This window comes from Hyla sarda, chromosome 4 (assembly GCF_029499605.1).
Source record: "Hyla sarda isolate aHylSar1 chromosome 4, aHylSar1.hap1, whole genome shotgun sequence".
NCBI classification, from domain to species: domain Eukaryota; kingdom Metazoa; phylum Chordata; class Amphibia; order Anura; family Hylidae; genus Hyla; species Hyla sarda.
Window position 1 is genome coordinate 349,529,734 of NC_079192.1, and position 17,741 is coordinate 349,547,474.

The 17,741-nt window shown below is 41.1% G+C and overlaps 1 protein-coding gene across 9 annotated transcripts in view; it reads right to left on the minus strand.

Moving 5' to 3' along the window:
- FSTL4 (follistatin like 4) overlaps positions 1-17,741 on the minus strand; it is a 1,659,076-nt gene that overhangs the window by 721,859 nt on the left and 919,476 nt on the right. For 3 of the 9 annotated variants that reach the window (XM_056516585.1, XM_056516588.1, XM_056516586.1), the window contains one exon: positions 14,161-14,212. The exons of the other annotated variants lie outside the window; for them this stretch is intronic. In XM_056516585.1, the coding sequence (XP_056372560.1) occupies position 14,161 (1 nt within the window). In that variant the 5' untranslated portion in view covers positions 14,162-14,212. The remainder of the gene's footprint in view (positions 1-14,160; positions 14,213-17,741) is intronic. 9 annotated transcript variants of the gene reach the window in all.

Sequence of the window (17,741 nt, forward strand, 5' to 3'; positions counted from 1 at the left end):
AGGCGTCACCTAAACAATGGGACACTTAAACACCAAGGTATTCAAATATAGCCAGTAGCATTTAAAGGGAAAATTCCTGCTTAACAGAGCCTTTACAGATGATGGGAGGTTGATATCCATGGCAATACTCTTGTCCACATTAATTATGAAATTACTTTAATGAGAATATGCATGGATGGCCTTTAAGAGGGGGTAGAAATTAATAAAAGTAAGTCATCGGTGAAGGTCAAACACTTTAACTAGGGGGAGAGGGTGTAAAAGGCCCTTAATGTCAAGGCTTTTCCACAAAGCCAATGCTCCAGGCAGAGAACATATAGCATGGGCAAAAGGAGGCAGCATTAACACATGCTGTTTTTATAATAAATTGGTGAGAAGAGAGTCCTATTAATTCTTACCTGTGCTCATGGGTTAGAATATAACACCTTAATTTTACTCCTTATTTCTCATTAGTGGGTCTATGTCATCTACAATGTAGCAGCCATGAATCCCCAGTCTACCCAATCAATGAGTGATAAGCAATATAAGGCTGCTTTCACTACACCCCCACCAGAGCATAATGTGACCCCGCCAGCGCATTTGGCTTTCCATTTCAGCGCCATATGTGAATGGTATATCTATCAGAATGCATCCAGCAGCCGCCGGCCAGATAATCCTGATAGATATACTATTCATTCATAGCGCAGCGGCTGCATATGTATATAGATGTGCTGGGGGCAGACAAATAGCATTATCTGCTCCCCACAGCGCTTCTTTTATATACATATGAATGAATAGTATATCTGTCAGCATCATCGGCTGCTGCACAAATGCGCTATATGTGATATCTGTCAGCAGCGCATCCATCAGCCGCCCGGCCGATGATGCTGACAGATATACTATTCATTCATAGTGCGGCGGCTGCATATGTATATAGAAGCGCTGTGGGGGGCAGATAACGCTATATGTCTATATATCTTGCCCCCCCCCACAACACTTTTAATATACATATGTCCGCTCACATTGATCATTCTAAAAACCCTGCAGGCAGCCCTGAATAGCTCCTCAGCACTGGCCATGCAGGGCTCCCAGCGGGGAATTTAAAAATGAAAGTAAAAAATACATCGTAATCGCAGGGTTGTGGACCATGCCACCTGCTCCCCTGCTTAATAACTTCTGATTGCATCGGGTGTCAGAAGTGAGACCTGGTGCGATCAATCCCTCAGCTCCTGTACTACAACCCCCATCATGGAACAGAGTCTGTTCCATGATGGGGGTAGTAGTACAAACACTGATGTAGCCTCCCCAGCCACCGGCAGACTCCCGCAGTGGGGAATTACTACTCACATCATGGAAACAAGTCTGTTCCATTATGGGATTAGTAGTAATCCCTCAGCACTGCAGGAGTCTGCTGATGTCACTGACGCATGCACAGTAGATTTGCTCCCGTGGAAGCTATAATTTATGAGAGGCTGAACGGACAAGCGATCCACTACTTTATATGGCAGACAGTTAAGGCATCTGTGTAATGGATATTTGATGACATTACCATGATGAATGGGTTTGAGAACCTATGTATTTTCTTGGGAGGTATGTTTATAATGAACTGTAAATTTCTATCACTTGTTTTGTATTAGGGATCGACTGATTATCGGTATGGCCGATATTATCAGCCGATAATCACGATTTTGGGCATTATCGGTATCGGCAATTACCTTGCCGATAATGCCCCGCCCCCCGCACCGCGTCTGCCCCTCCGACCCGCCGCACTGCGACAGGTACACTTTAAAGCCTTTGTGTGCAAGTAGCTCTTTTTTGATCAAGCATTTTGTCATTATACTGGTGTCCAATGAAAAAGTACCTGTAAATATATGGCAGGCTTAGCTAAAGCCAGTCAGATAGTTCATTAGGTCATTTTATGCTAGCTGTGGTATTAGCTTTGGTATTTTGATGAAAACAATAGATTATGAAAATTATTAAACAAATTATGAAAAATTGTGCTTAACTAATTGTGTGTGAATTATATGGGTGTTAGTGCCCAAATTACCATCAATAAAAATTATGTCATGTCTGATGTGATCCCTTAAAGGAATTTCCATCTAAATTTACTTTCAGAAAGATGTGGCATGGGCCATTTTCACATGGGTGCATTACGAGGAAATTTTTTCAGTTACCATCAACCTTTTTCAAGCAGTTATAGAATAATGTGACCACTTTCTTACCCTGTCAATCCAGAGTTGATCTCAACATCTTAGTGATTGTGGAGTGTCTGCTTAAGGCTGGGTACACATATATCAGTTGTCTGGAACAGTTTCCCTCCGGCGTACACCAGAGGGAAACTGATGCTAGAACTGATCCTATTCATTTCAATGGGAGAGTTCACAATCACCCAGCTTCTCAATTTTAAGGCCAGATGGTTTGACACGCCAGAGAGCACAAGGCAGGGCTGTCCGCCATCCAGGAACAATGTACGCAGGATGCCATACAACTGATGACAACTTGTCATCAGTTGTGGCATCAGTTGCATCCAGATTTAGGCTTAGTTCACCTATGCCGGCTGCCGGACATATGTGAACCCAGCCTTATAGGGATACAATGTCAAGGACCTGCAAGCTTTCTAGTCTGGTTGCTGTTGGGCAACTTATCTCTAGCAATCAACCTATGTTATATTAGTCAAGACTTGCCAAAGACAATACATGGGAAAAAGTGTTGTCATTACTTTATCTGACTTTATAATATAAAAGGGCATCAAATCTGCTAAAAAAAATTCTTCTTTTGATTTCGAAAGCTCAACATTCTTCTAAAATGTTACTTGCCTGAAAAGCACTATTCTAGAAATCTACTCTATGGCTATGTTGGTCATGGAAACATGAAAAGTGCTATCATTGTTCAAATTTGCGTTGGTGCCATCTCATGGATCCTCTATAATGGTAACTGAATTTAACCAGCTGCTGTCTAAGGACGAGCTGGCTCGTGACAAGATGGCTAACGGTGTATGTCGGGGGCTACCGACTCGAGCCCGCGCCATACCGGCCAGTCCCCAGCTGATTCCTCTAGCTGAGGGCTGGCGTTAATAGCCGACACGCGGCTGGCTATTAACCCTTTAGATCTAAAGGGACATAGAATCCACACCTGGTGGTCTAGTGGGGTGGATCAAACCCCCCACGATTGCGGAGTGTGATCCACTGCTGAGGTAGCCGGAGGGCTTACCTTATGTCCTGTGGCTGCTGTGGCTCTGACAATGATAAAGCCGGACCAGGACCAGGCTTTATCAATCAAGCGCAGAGCACACAGATCAATGTGGTTTTATGGAACCACATTGATCTGTATGAGGAATCTACTGATTCCTCCTAAAAGTCCCCTAAGGGACTAAAAGTGTAAAAAAAAAAGTTGAATAAAAAGTTTTAAAAAACACCCATTAACCCCTTCCATATTAAAAGTTTGGATCACACCCCTTTTCCCAAAGTCAATATAAAAATATGTAACCATGATAAAAATAAACATATGTGGTATCACCGCATGCGTATACGTCCGAACTATAAAAATATAATTTTAATTAAAACACATAGTCAATGGCATACACGTAAAAAAATTCCAAAGTCTAAATTGCGTATTTTTGGTCACTTTGTATACACTAAAAAAGCGATAATAAAAGTCCCATCAAAACAAAAAATGGTACCGATAAAAACTTCAAATTACAGCGCAAAAAATAAGCCCTGATACATCCCTGTATATGGAAAAATAAAAAAGTTAGGGGTCATAAAATGACAATTTTACACATAGGAAAAGGAGAGGAAAAAAGGGGGTTCTAAAGGAGCACTACTGCTTGAAGAAAAGTATTCGGAACGCCAATGTAGCACAGGACAGTTTATTATGGTAATAAAACAAAACAAATACTAAAAGGATAGCAAAATGGGTACAAATGTAAAAAATTTAAAGTGAGGGCATTAAGATTTGGTTGTAAAAAATGTGTATGTATATATATATATATATATATATATATATATATATATATATATATATATAAAGAATATACAGGATCGGGGGAACCAAAAGGGTATATATATATGGCGGATAAAAATGGGGGATGTCTATATGTATATCATGGGGAACTATAAGCCCAGTATGCAGTCAACACACAATATGCAGGTGTATGAACATAGAGATAAACATGCAGGAAAACAGAGTTCAATTTAAAGGGGTATTCCGGTGCTTAGACATCTTATCCCCTATCCAAAGGATAGGGGATAAGATGCCTGATCGTGGGAGTCCCGCTGCTGGGGACCCCCGTGATCTTGCACGCGGCACCCCGTTTGTAATCAATCCCAGGAGCGTGTTCGCTCCGGGTCTGATTACCGGCGACCACAGGGCCGACAGCGTGTGACGTCACGCCTCCGCCCCTCAATGATAGCTGTCACGCCCCCTCCCATAGACTTGTATTGAGGGGCGGGGCGTGAGGTCACACGGGGGCGGAGGCGTGACGTCACACGCCGCCGGCCCCGTGATCGACAGTAATCAGACCCAGAGCGAACACGCTCCGGGGACTGATTACAAACGGGGTGCCGCGTGCAATATCACGGGGGTCCCCAGTGGCGGGACTCCCACGATCAGGCATCTTAGGGGATAAAATGTCTAAGCACCGGAGAGCCCCTTTAAGCAGTGATTATTGATTTCAAAGGGAAATATATATATATATATATATATATATATATATATATATATATATATTTTTTTTTTTTTTTTTCTGTCCAAAATATGTTCAAAAATGTCCAAGGTATCATATATCCCTGGCTTAAAAATACACATGAAAATAAATGTGCAGGAAAACAAAATCCCATAGATATACCGGAAAGCAAAGTCCCATGCAGGAAAAACAAAGTCCCATTTATGCAGAGGTTATTGGCATCAAAAAGTGTGTCCAGAAAATGTCTAAAGTGGGATGAGTCCTTGGTTGAGAAGGGGGGAAGTATATGGGGAAAGACATGACAAGAATGGAGGGGGGGGGGGAGAGGGAGAACGTTCGTAGCACTTACATATCGGCGCCTGTAGCCTGTGTCGTGATGTGATGGCGTGGCTGTGTGGATCACGGCGTCCGGACTTATATATGAGCGCTGGGGGGAGTAACCGGAAGTGCGCGATGTGCAGCCTCCAGTCCGGCGTGCGGCAGCTGAATGAGCTGCGCGGTCGGAAAAAGCGGGAGACTCGTGTGGCACTCCATAGTGGGCAAAGTGGTGTGATGCAGTATGACGCTTGAAAGAGGGAGGGGGGGGAGGGAGGGAGAAAGGGATAGAAGGAGAAGAGGAGAAATAGAAATGGGGAAAAAACGGACAGAAGCAGGAAAAGTAGAAAAATGATGAAAGTGGAAAAAATGAGGAGAGGGACAGGGAGACAGGGGGAATGGGAAATGGAGAGAAATGAAAGTGGAAGGATTGGAACAGTGGGACAGAGGGAAAGGTAGGTTATTTTGGAGGAAGGAACTAGGGAGCCAGAGGGAATGGGAAGAGAGGGACAGGGAGACAGAAGGAAATGAGGAATGGAGAGAAATGAAAGTGGAAGGATTGGAACAGTGGGACAGAGGGAAAGGTGGGTTGTCTAGGACGAAGGAAATAGGGGTAGGTGCAGAGCAGTGGGAGTTTGCGGAAAAGGGAAGGGGTGGCTGAGAGATTGGGGGGGATGTGGGGGGAGAGGGGTGCGGAACGGATAGGTGACCAGGGTGGTAGAGGGGGAGGAAAGGGGGGTGCGCCAAGGGATGAGGAATAAGGGAAAGAAGGCATTGGGGGTGGGAGGTGGGGGAGAAGGGACATGGGATGGGGAGGGTGGGTAGAGGGAAGGGAACAAAGGGAGGGGTGTGTGGGAAACCAAAAAGATTCACAGCCAAAAAATAGGGGCAATGTCAAAAAATGTGGGGGGGGGGGGATCCGTAGTGGATGAGTGGTTACAGTTCTATGCACTCATTGAGGCCATCTGGGGTGAGACATTTCAGTTTATAACTCCAGTATGCTTCCCTGCGGTTGAGTGCGATCTGCCTGTTTTCCGTATCTTCTGAGATCTGCTCGATGGGGGTCACTCTGATGCATGAAAAGTCTTTGTTGTGCTTCTCTGTTAGGTGTCCGGAGATGCTTTGTTTTAGGTGTCCGATGTTACAATTATGACGATGGCTGTTTAAGCGTTTCCTGAGGGTCTGTGTGGTCCTACCTACATAATATGGGACTTTGTTTTTCCTGCATGGGACTTTGCTTTCCGACATATCTATGGGTTTTTGTTTACCTGCACATTTATTTTCATGTGTATTTTTCAGCCAGGGATATATGTTACCTTGGACATTTTTTCCCTATGAAATCAATAATCACTGCTTAACCCCTTAACGACACAGGACGTATATTTACGTCCTGCGCCGGCTCCCGCGATATGAAGCCGCATCATATCGCGTCGGTCCCGGCGCTCATTAACGGCCGGGACCCGTGGCTAATACCACACATCGCCAATCGCGGCGATGTGCGGTATTAACCCTTTAGAAGCGGCCGCTTCTAAAGTGAAAGTGAAAGTGACCCGGCTGCTCAATCGGGCTATTCGGGACCGCTGCGGTGAAATTGCGGCGTCCCGAACAGCTTACATGACACCGGGAGGGCAGCTACCTGCCTCCTCGGTGTCCGATCGGCGAATGACTGCTCCATGCCTGAGATCCAGGCAGGAGCAGTCAAGCGCCGATAACACTGATCACAGGCGTGTTAGTACACGCCTGTGATCAGGATGAGAGATCAGTGTGTGCAGTGTTATAGGTCCCTATGGGACCTATAACACTGCAAAAAATAAGTTAAAAAAAAGTGTTAATAAAGGTCATTTAACCCCTTCCCTAATAAAAGTTTGAATCACCCCCCTTTTTCCATAAAAAAAATAAAACAGTGTTAAAGAAAAAAAAATAAACATATGTGGTATCGCCGCGTGCGTAAATGTCCGAACTATAAAAATGTATCATTAATTAAACCGCACGGTCAATGGCGTACGCGCAAAAAATTCCAAAGTCAAAAAAAGCGCATTTTTGGTCACTTTTTATACCATTAATCAAAAAGTTCGATCAAAACAAAAATCATATCGATAAAAACTTCAGATCACGGCGCAAAAAATGAGTACTCATACCGCCCTGTACGTGGAAAAATAAAAAAGCTATAGGGGTCAGAAGATGACATTTTTAAACGTATAAATTTTCCTGCATGTAGTTATGATTTTTTCCAGAAGTGCGACAAAATCAAACCTATATAAGTAGGGTATCATTTTAACCGTATGGACCTACAGAATAATGATAAGATGTCATTTTTACCGAAATATGCACTGCGTAGAAACGGAAGCCCCCAAAAGTTACAAAATGGCGTTTTTTCTTCGATTTTGTCGCACAATGATTTTTGTTCCCGTTTCAGCGTGCATTTTTGGGTAAAATGACTAATGTCAGTGCAAAGTAGAATTGGCGACGCAAAAAATAAGCCATAATATGGATTTTTAGGTGGAAAATTGAAAGGGTTATGATTTTTAAAAGGTAAGGAGGAAAAAACGAAAGTGCAAAAACTGAAAAACCCTGAGTCCTTAAGGGGTTAAATTGAACTCTGTTTTCCTGCATGTTTATACACCTGTATATTGTGTGTTGACTGCATACTGGGCTTATACAGTGGTCCCTCTACATACGATGGTAATTCGTTCCAAACGAGCCATCGTTTGTCGAATCCATCGTATGTTGAGGGATTCGTGCCTGCGGATTCTGGGCCTGCGTAGTGACATCATTACGCCACTGCGTACGCCATTCCTATTGGATGACGTGCGCAGCAGCGTATTGACGTCATCGGAGAGGGCCGAGAAGACACCGGAAGACCAGCGCTGGACCCGGAGGGCACCCCGGAGCATCGTGGAGGGGTAAGTAATACTTACCGCACCACACGGGGCAACATTAAGCTGCTATCCGGCAGCAGCTTAAGCATTTGGCGCTGCCGGATAGCACTTAATGTGATGGCCCCGACATAAAAAAGCATCATATGTCGATGCTGACAACGACATGCGATGGCCTCTGAGAGGCCATCGTATGTCGATTTCATCATATGTCGGGACCATCGTAGGTCGGGGGGTCACTGTAGTTCCCCATGATATACATATAGACATCCCCCATTGTATACATGCTTTTAATAGATATATTTACACTTTTCTCTGCTGTGAGTGCCCATCATTCTTCCATTCCCCTCGCAGCACACGTTTTTATCCATTTTTATCCGCCATATATATAACCTTTTGGTTCCCCCGATCCTGTATATTCTTTTATATATATATATATATATATATATATATATATATATATATACACACACACACACATTTTTACAACCAAATCTTAATGCCCTCACTTTCATGTGTAATGATTTTTACCTTTGTACCCATTTTGCTATCCTTTTAGTATTTGTTTTGTGAACCTGAAGAAGGCACTTGCTGGTGCCGAAACGCGTTGTCCTACTGCTCTATACCATAATAAACTGTCCTGTGCTACATTGGCGTTCCAAATCCTTTTCTTCAAGCAGTAGCGCGTGGATGGCAAATAAAATCTTGCTCCATCTACCAGCCTGAGTCCTCAGCTATTTGGTGCTGTATCCCTTCTGAATTTCTGCATGCTTTTCCGGGTTGGCACTCCCGGATGATCACCTGCACACGCTGATTTGATCGGTGCTGTCTCCCCCATCATCCACACACATATATATATATATATATATATATATATATATATACACACACACACACACATTTTTACAACCAAATCTTAATGCCCTCACTTTCATGTGTAATGATTTTTACCTTTGTACCCATTTTGCTATCCTTTTAGTATTTGTTTTGTGAACCTGAAGAAGGCACTTGCTGGTGCCGAAACGCGTTGTCCTACTGCTCTATACCATAATAAACTGTCCTGTGCTACATTGGCGTTCCAAATCCTTTTCTTCAAGCAGTAGCGCTCGTTTAGAACCCACTTTTTTCCTCTCCTTTTCCTGGTTTCATTATTTCCGTACCCCTTGGCGGATACGGACAGGGGCTTTCGAGCAGCACAACTGCCGCTACTATCTTCCACTTCACACTCCCCTGATGAGGTGCTGTCGCTGTTGATAACCCCAGCGGGACATCACATTACCTTGAGTGCAGTGGTTTTTGACAATCCTACCACGCCCCCATCACACATGAGAGAGCGCCCCTACCTTTTTTTACTGCTTCCTCACAATTTTACACATTCTAATTTTGGTGCATGTAGCTATAATTTTTTTGGAAGTAGAAAAATAAAATAAAACCTACATAAAATAGGTAATAAAGATATGGTGTCATTTTTACCGAAATGTGCACTGCATAGAGTCGGAGCCCCCAAAAGTTACTAAATGTTTGTTTTTTTCAATTTTGCCCCACAAATATTTTTTTTCTGGTTTTGCCGTTAATTTTGTTGTGAAATGATTGATGTCATTATAAAGTACTATTGGTGGCTCAAAAAAAAAAGCCCTCATATGGGTCTGCATGAGCAAAATTGAAAGTGATGATTTTTAGAAGGTGATGAGGAAAAAACGAAAGTGCAAAAAGGAAAAACCCCGTGTCCTTAAAGGGGTACTCCGCCCCTAGACATCTTATCCCCTATCCAAAGGATAGGGGATAAGATGTCAGATCGCCGCGGTCCCTCTGCTGGGGAGCCCTGGGATCCCCGCTGCGGCACCCCGCTCTCATTACAGCACAGAGCGAGTTCGCTCTGTGCGTAATGATGGGCGATACGGGGGACGGAGCAGCATGACGTCATGGCTCCGCCCCTCGTGAGATCACGGCCCGTCCCCTTAATGCAAGTCTATGGGAGGGGGCGTGATGACTGCCACGCCCCCTCCCATAGACTTGTATTGAAAGGGGCGGAGCCGTGACGTCACGAGGGGCGGAGCCGTGACATAAGCATGCTCCGGACCCTGTACTGCCCATCATTACATGCAGAGCGAACTCGCTCTGTGCTGTAATGAGAGCTGGGTGCCGCAGCGGGGATCCCAGGGCTCCCCAGCAGAGGGACCGCGGTGATCTGACATCTTATCCCCTATCGTTTGGATAGGGGATAAGATGTCTAGGGGCGGAGTACCCCTTTAAGGGGTTAAATATGTCATTAGCTACCAGCTGTTGGTTTCATTACACTGTTATTCTAAATTGGTGCAGTTCAGATCTGTATGAGTGACCTATTATTTGGGTCAAAAACATATGTAGAATTAATGTTCAGGATAAAAAAAAAAAGGAATAAATAAAAAAAGTCAGCGACTTTTTCTATTGTCTAATGTATGAGAAAGAGAGAATGAGGAATCCTGTTTGCAAATTATAAAATTTAGTTGCAACACTATATAATTTGGCAAAAAGTAAATAACAGTATTTTTGGCATATATAATCTTTACTACGCACATGTGTGTCATTCATAGACTAAATCTACTATAATTTGTTTAATATTATAGTCCTTTGTTTATTTCCTGCATATGCCTGCTCCAGATGGAGATTTTTCATTTTCCTTTTTTTTCCTGTTTCAACAGTATTGAAATCCCCAGAGAAATTAAATGTAAGTACATCAGCACTTTTTTTTGGTAGAGATTATTCCTGTGTTTTAGTCTTGGAACAGTATAAGAATGTTTTTGTATTATAGTTTGATTTTTTAAAATTTTGCATAGAATTTTTATGCAAAAAAGCTAATATTTAGCATTTTTACATGAACATAACATAGGCAATTTTTTAAATCAAGGATGTTGACTGGAAAGGACTTCTTTACATAGTCATTTGCCTTTAGCTCTTTCAAATATTTATAGATGCACATTCACTTACATTGTCTTTTTCCCATGTCACTACTTTCCCATGTCACTAAATAATGTTGTTACAATAAGCTTTATTGTTATTGTTTGTTATATGTAGTGTTGAGCGGCATAGGCCATATTCGAATTTGCGATATTTCACGAATATATGGACGAATATTCGTCATGTATTCGCTAAATTTGCATATTCGTAATATTTGCGTTTTATTTTTGCATATGCGAAAATTTGCATACACGGAAATTAGCATATACAAAAATTAGCAAATTTGCATATGCGAAAATTTGCATGTGAAAAAAAACGAATATTCGTAATTTCAAATGTATAGTGCTATATTCGCGAATATTTCCGAATATGCGATATTTGTGAATAAAATTTGCATTGCGAATATTCGCGAGCAACACTAGTTATATGCAATGTTGATGTAATGTATTAACTAGGGATGTAAGAAAAAATCGATTTGCGCGATTATCACGATTTTTCACTTGCCGATACTTAATCGATTCAAAATATTTTTGAATCAATCCTTTTAGGGATGTGAAATTTGTATCTCCTGACACCCGGAAGTTGCAGAACAGCATGTCCCGAGCATCAGGAGATACAAATTCAACATATGTGGAGTTGGGCAGGCCGGACCTGACCACGGCGGCGCTCTGGGTGTACGGAGTGCCCGCTCCGTACTCTGCGGCCCCCGGCTGATTTCAGTAGCGGCTGATGCATCACCGCAGCTAATATCCAGCATGCGGTGCTCTGCAGTGTGTATGGAGCGGGCTCCGGACTCGTGCCCGCTCCATACTCTGCAGCCCCTGGCTGTTCTCAGTAGCCGGTGGCCACCGCTAATAGCCAGCATGCGGCGATCGCCGCGGCTGGCTATTAACCCTTTAGATCGCGCTGTCAAAGCTGACAGCGGCGTCTAAAGGATCTGTGAATGCGCCCTGGTGGGCTAGTGGGGTGGATCGCCACCCACCCCCCGCAGCGTGATCGCGGGCGGGCGATCCACTGTGGAGGTAGCCGGAGGGCTTACCTCTGCTTCCCTGCTGTCCGTGGCTCTGTCATTGATAAATCCTGGCTGGACCAGGCTCTATCAATGGATCGCAGATCAATGGAGTTCAATAGAACTCTATTCATCTGTCTGAGGAATCTAATGATTCCTTCCAAAAGTCTAGAGTGTATAAAAAAAATAATTAAAGTTTAAATAAAAGTGTAAAAGACATTGTTTTTTTAGACAGAATCAGGCTATATCGCGATGTATCGTCACCTAGATGGTATCGCAATATATCTGAATATATCGAATCGCCACACTGGTATCGCGAGTATTAACGTTATCCTGTGATGTTTCTGTAATGTTACATAATGACTGTACATTGTTGGAGCCAGGTTGCTGGACTATTTGACCATAGTACTCAGACCATGTCAAAGAGCCTGACTGCCAGAAAAGTTTCTTAACTGACAGCCAATAGTAAGCTTCAAGTGTTTGTGTGAGTACAGGGGGAGCCTGACACTGAAGGGTGGCGTATGCATTGTCATGTAGAAATGCTTCTTCATAACACTGATGGAATAGAGGACTCAGAGGAGCAAACAAAAAGATTTGTTTGGAAGTAAAGGCAAGAGTGAGCTTGTCGCTTGGAGAGTATGCAGTGGGCTGAAGGTTTACATGAATCATCTGGAGTCTTTGTAGATATGCACGGAGGGTTGCCTGGTGTATTTTTTGGGACCAACAGGTGGGAGCTGTCATAAAGAATCATGGCAGATAGTTAACTGACCTGAAAAACCTGTAAAAAGTAACCAGCTTGTTGTAGTATGTATAGGCTGTTACTGAGCTGGCACGGCTGTGCATTATTGTTATCCTGAGGAGGAGTCAGCTTTAGGCTGCATTCACATCACGTTTAGGCACTATGGCTGCCTGGGAAATTTTGAAACCGAGAGCTCCCGTCTTCCAACCGGACTGGCACCAAAACCCATTCACTATAATGAGCCTACTGGAGTCATATAGTGACTCTGGTCAGCTCATTTTTGCCCCGCATCCAATTTTGTGACCGGACCTAAAACCGTAGTATACTATGGATTTAGGCCCAGTCAAAAGAATGGATACAGGGCAAAAATGACCCAACCAGAGTTACTATCTGACTCCAGTAGGCTCATTATAGTGAATGGGTTTCGGCACCAGTCTGGCTGGGACATGGCAGCTCTGCTTTTGAAATTTCCCAGCTGGACCCGACAGCCGTAGTGCCTAAACATGATGTGAATGCAGACTTAGAGAGAGGCAGGGTTGGTGGGATGGGGATGATGTTGGAAGGAGGCTACAGTTCAAGAGTAGTGTTTGAGTCATCTAGCCACACAAGTTAGCACCAGAAGTCTGTATGGAGGGTCATATTTGTCAGACTGGGGAAGGGTCAGGGCAGTAATGACCCTGTTCCTGGGCACATATAAAAAGTTGCACTATTAAGTTAAACCAGGCTTATTGATTAAATGTGGCAAGGTCTGACAAGCAGTGTAAAGTCAACAATATTTGTAGATGTACGTGGAGCCATCACTATCACTAGTCTGGGCCCCTAATGAAGTTAACAGTGACCTTTGGAAAAGCTATAAATACTGTGTTCAATCTATTGTTTAAGTTGTTTTCTAATAGTATCACCAAGAATTTACTGCAACTATCAAGACCTATAACCATTAGGTGTGTCACCCCAACATTGTGTCAGGAAAGAAAAATGGAAAGCTCTTCTGCAACAGTTTATTTAAAGAAGGACGACTTGTATACCATGTTTCATGTCCCCTCCTCAATTTTTCTGTATTATTTTAAATGGATTATCCAGAGAGAGGGGCTTTTTACAGGACTTAGGCTGTAAATTGCATCTGAAACAAATGTTTAATTACCTTCTGCGGTCCAGGGTGGCTCCCGTGACTCGCTCCGGTCCCCAGCTAGGTTCCGTTTTCTTTCAGGAATCGTGATGCTGGGAGTGCAGGAGGTAAGTAAAAGTTTGTTTTTTTTAGTGCTATTTACTGCCTAAGTCCTAAAAAAAACTTTTGCAAGAAAACCAAATCAATTATATTGGTATTTTGAAGTCTGGGACTGTGTTCTTTGTTTTGCTTTACAAATAAAATATCTATTGCTTTACTCTTAACAGATAATCATCAAAAACATTTTTAACTTTAAAATGAATATAATGGTTCTCATGTAATTGGAGCAAATTATCCTAACTATTATGTTGACAACTTTTATAATATACATATGCATGCATATATATATATATATATATATATATATATATACTAATTCCAAAACTTTAAGTAATGATCAAATTAAAAATAAATCTGATACAATCAGCTATTGTTATCTAATCATTAAGGCAAGATTACTTTTAGTTATTATCTATTTGTTTTCTCTTATCTGAAATGATGCAAGTAAAACCTGCAAAAGAAGAGAAACAAGGCAGTGAATATATTTATACATATGGACATATTTTCCCTACTAATTGACTATACCCTGGGAAAGTAGAACTCAGGGTTTTACAATTTTACAATACATAATATAAAGCCACAACGTAATAACGTGAAAAAAGTGAAAGGGTCATAACCAACGCATTGTAAATAATCTTATGTTTTAAATCTCTCATATGGTCAATAATTCAACATTTTGGTGATCCAATATATGCAGGTGTCTCCACTGGAAATCTAATTTCTTACATCAAAATGTGATCATTACTCTGCAAGTCCATTTACTCACTGGCATGATAAACTAGAACTGTTATGATCCTACAAACTCTAACTAGTGTAATAGTGCACCCCACGAACATTTATATGGAAGTGATGGCTGAGAGAATTTTCAAATCTGCATGAAATAGTTTGGAAGCTAAATCTTACCCATAACTAATGATTTTACATTTTATGTAGTTTTATTACTCATCATTTTTTTCTTTTGGGACTTTTTGATCACTTTGTATTCCACGCAAAATATACGGAAAAATGTGTAAAAACCATGGAAAAATATCTGACTGGTAAAAAAAAACACAAAGAAAACTATTTACTCCACTCTTAGTAAATTAGGGCCATTGTGCAAGAGGAAGGCAGTAATTTAGGGGTTAATAGGTCACTGAAGGGTGCAAAAATTGTGTTAATAAAGTATAATACAAAGTGTTTTTCAATTGCTGGTACTAACTTACAATTTTAACATTGTTTGGAATTAAATTGTAATGAATAATATATGTGGAACTAAAACATTTGAAACTCTTGGACTATTATTTTCCAGTTACACTGTACTGTTTTATTTTCATATTTAAAAATTATGGTAATGAAATTGATTCAAAACATTTTTATTTTCCAGAAATTTTTTGTTGCACTTGCTGAGGGAATAGTCATTTATTCTCTCAATACTTTCTATAAAGACATAAAATATACCAAACCAGAAAAGTCGATAAATGGACATGATTTATGTGAAAACATTAAATATTTTTGAAACTGGTAATAAATTAGAGAGGATCCAATCAATTTTCTGCTCATTATTCTGCTTTGTTCTGGCCTATGTTCAACTCTCTGAATGTTGTTGTATTTAGCAGGGTAAAAGAAAAACATCTCAATGTATTATGGTGTCTGTAAGGTGACCAGTTACAGTATATAAAAAAAAAAAGGATGAATAGTAAAATGAAAATTTGTTTTTTATTTCAGGCAGCATGGTGACTTAGTATTTAGTAGCACGATTGTCTTATAGCAGTGTGGTTCTGGGTTCAAATTATACTTAGGGCACCATTAGCATGGAGTTTGTTTGTTTTCCCCATTTTGTGTGGGTGGGTTTAAATCTTAGCTTGTGAGTCCCATTGAGAGTGAATTATAAAGTGCTGCAAAATATGTTGGTGCTATATAAATAAAGGAGTTATTATGTATTCTTTCTACTTATTAAATATTTTCATAAAAAATAATAAAACATTGAGGTTAAAACAAGAGGATTTCACAACCCAGAATTGAAGACAAATATTTACTCAACTTCTATTTAGTACTAGGACATGCTAGATTGGGTTAGGATAAAAAATTTATACTCTCATACACCACTCTAGGAGGAAACTAGGTGTTTCTGGATGTACCAGTCAAAACTTCACATTCCATTGAGGCAGTAAAGTGGAGTGATATAATTTGACACGACTGCTGCAACCTGCTGTGCTTTATATCAACACACACGAAAGCAATGTTAGGGTAAGAAAATGTGCCTTAAAATGTAAATAGAAAACAAGAACAAACCCCTGAGGTAAAGAACAGTGCATCACCAGGCCTTGGAGACATTGGACTTTGAGGTCAAGAACAGTTTTCCCAGCATTCATTCATAGTGTCTTTACTTTACATGGTCAGGATGACACTTGCTGGATGATGTTATCTGTCAGAATTGCTTTTTAGTGCCTCAAATCCCGAGAGATTGGAGTACAGTAGAAAAATTTTCTGAGTCTTAATATATCTGTACTCAGCTGCTGTTCATAATTATGAATTATAATAAATGTTTAAATTAACAAAGGGTAAAGAGAACTTGTAGAAGGTAAAAGCTAAAATGGTTCCATGTCTTCTTTTAACATCTTAACCCCTTAAGGACCCAGCCAATTTTCACTGTAGAACACGGCCATATTTTGCACATCTGACCACTGTCACTTTAAACATTAATAACTCTGGGATGCTTTTACCTTTCATTCTGATTCCGAGATTGTTTTTTCGTGACATATTGTACTTTATGTTAGTGGTAAAATTTTGTCGATACTTGTATCATTTCTTGGTGAAAATTTTCAAAATTTGATGAAAAAATTGAAAAATTTTGCATTTTTTTTTTACTTTGAAGTTCTCTGCTTATAAGGAAAATGAATATTCCAAATAAATTATATATTGATTCACATACACAAAATATGTCTACTTTATGTTTCCATCATAAAGTTGACATGTTTTTACTTTTGGAAGACACCAGAGGGGTTCAAAGTATAGTAGCAATTTTCCAATTTTTCACTGTTTTGAAGTGGATTTGAAGGGCCTTCTTATTAGAAATACCCCACAAATGACCCCATTATAAAAAATGCACCCCTCAATGTATTCAAAATGACATTAAAAATGTTTTTTAACCCTTTAGGTGTTTCACAGGAATAGCAGCAAATTGAAGGAGAAAATTCAAAATCTTCATTTTTTACACTGGCATGTTCTTGTAGACCCAGTTATTTAATTTTTACAAGGGGTAAAAGGAGATAAATCTTCCTAAAATGTGTAACCCAATTTCTCTCGAGTAAGAAAATACCTCATATGTGTATGTCAAGTGTTCGGCGGGCGCAGTAGAGGGCTCAAAAGGGAAGGAGCAACAGTGGGATTTTGGAGAGTGAGTTTTTCTGAAATGGATTTTGGGGGGCATGTCACATTTAGGAAGCCCCTATGGTGCCAGGACAGCAAAAAAAAAAACCACATGGCATACTATTTTGGAAACTACACCCCTCAAGGCACGTAACAAGGGGTCCGCTGAGCCTTAACACCCCACAGTTGTTTGACGACTTTTTGTGAAAATTGGATGTGTATATGATTTTTTTTCCACTAAAATGCTAGTTTTCCCTCAAATTTTAAATTTTTACAAGGGGTAATAGGACAAAATGCCCCCCCCCAAAAAAAAAAAAATTGAAACCCCATCTCTTCTGAGTATGGAAATACCCCATGTGTGGACGTCAAGTGCTCTGCTGGCGCACTACAATGTTCAGAAGAGAAGGAGCGCCATTGAGCTTTTGAGAAAATAATTGTTTGAAATGGAAGTCAGGGCCATGTGCGTTTACAAAGCCACCCCGTGGTGCCAGAACAGTGGACCCCCCCACATGTGACCCTATTTTGGAAACTACACCCCTCACAGAATTTAATAAGGGGTGCAGTGAGTATTTACACCCCACTGGCGTTTGACAGATCTTTGGAACAGTGGGCTGTGCAAATGAAAAATTAAA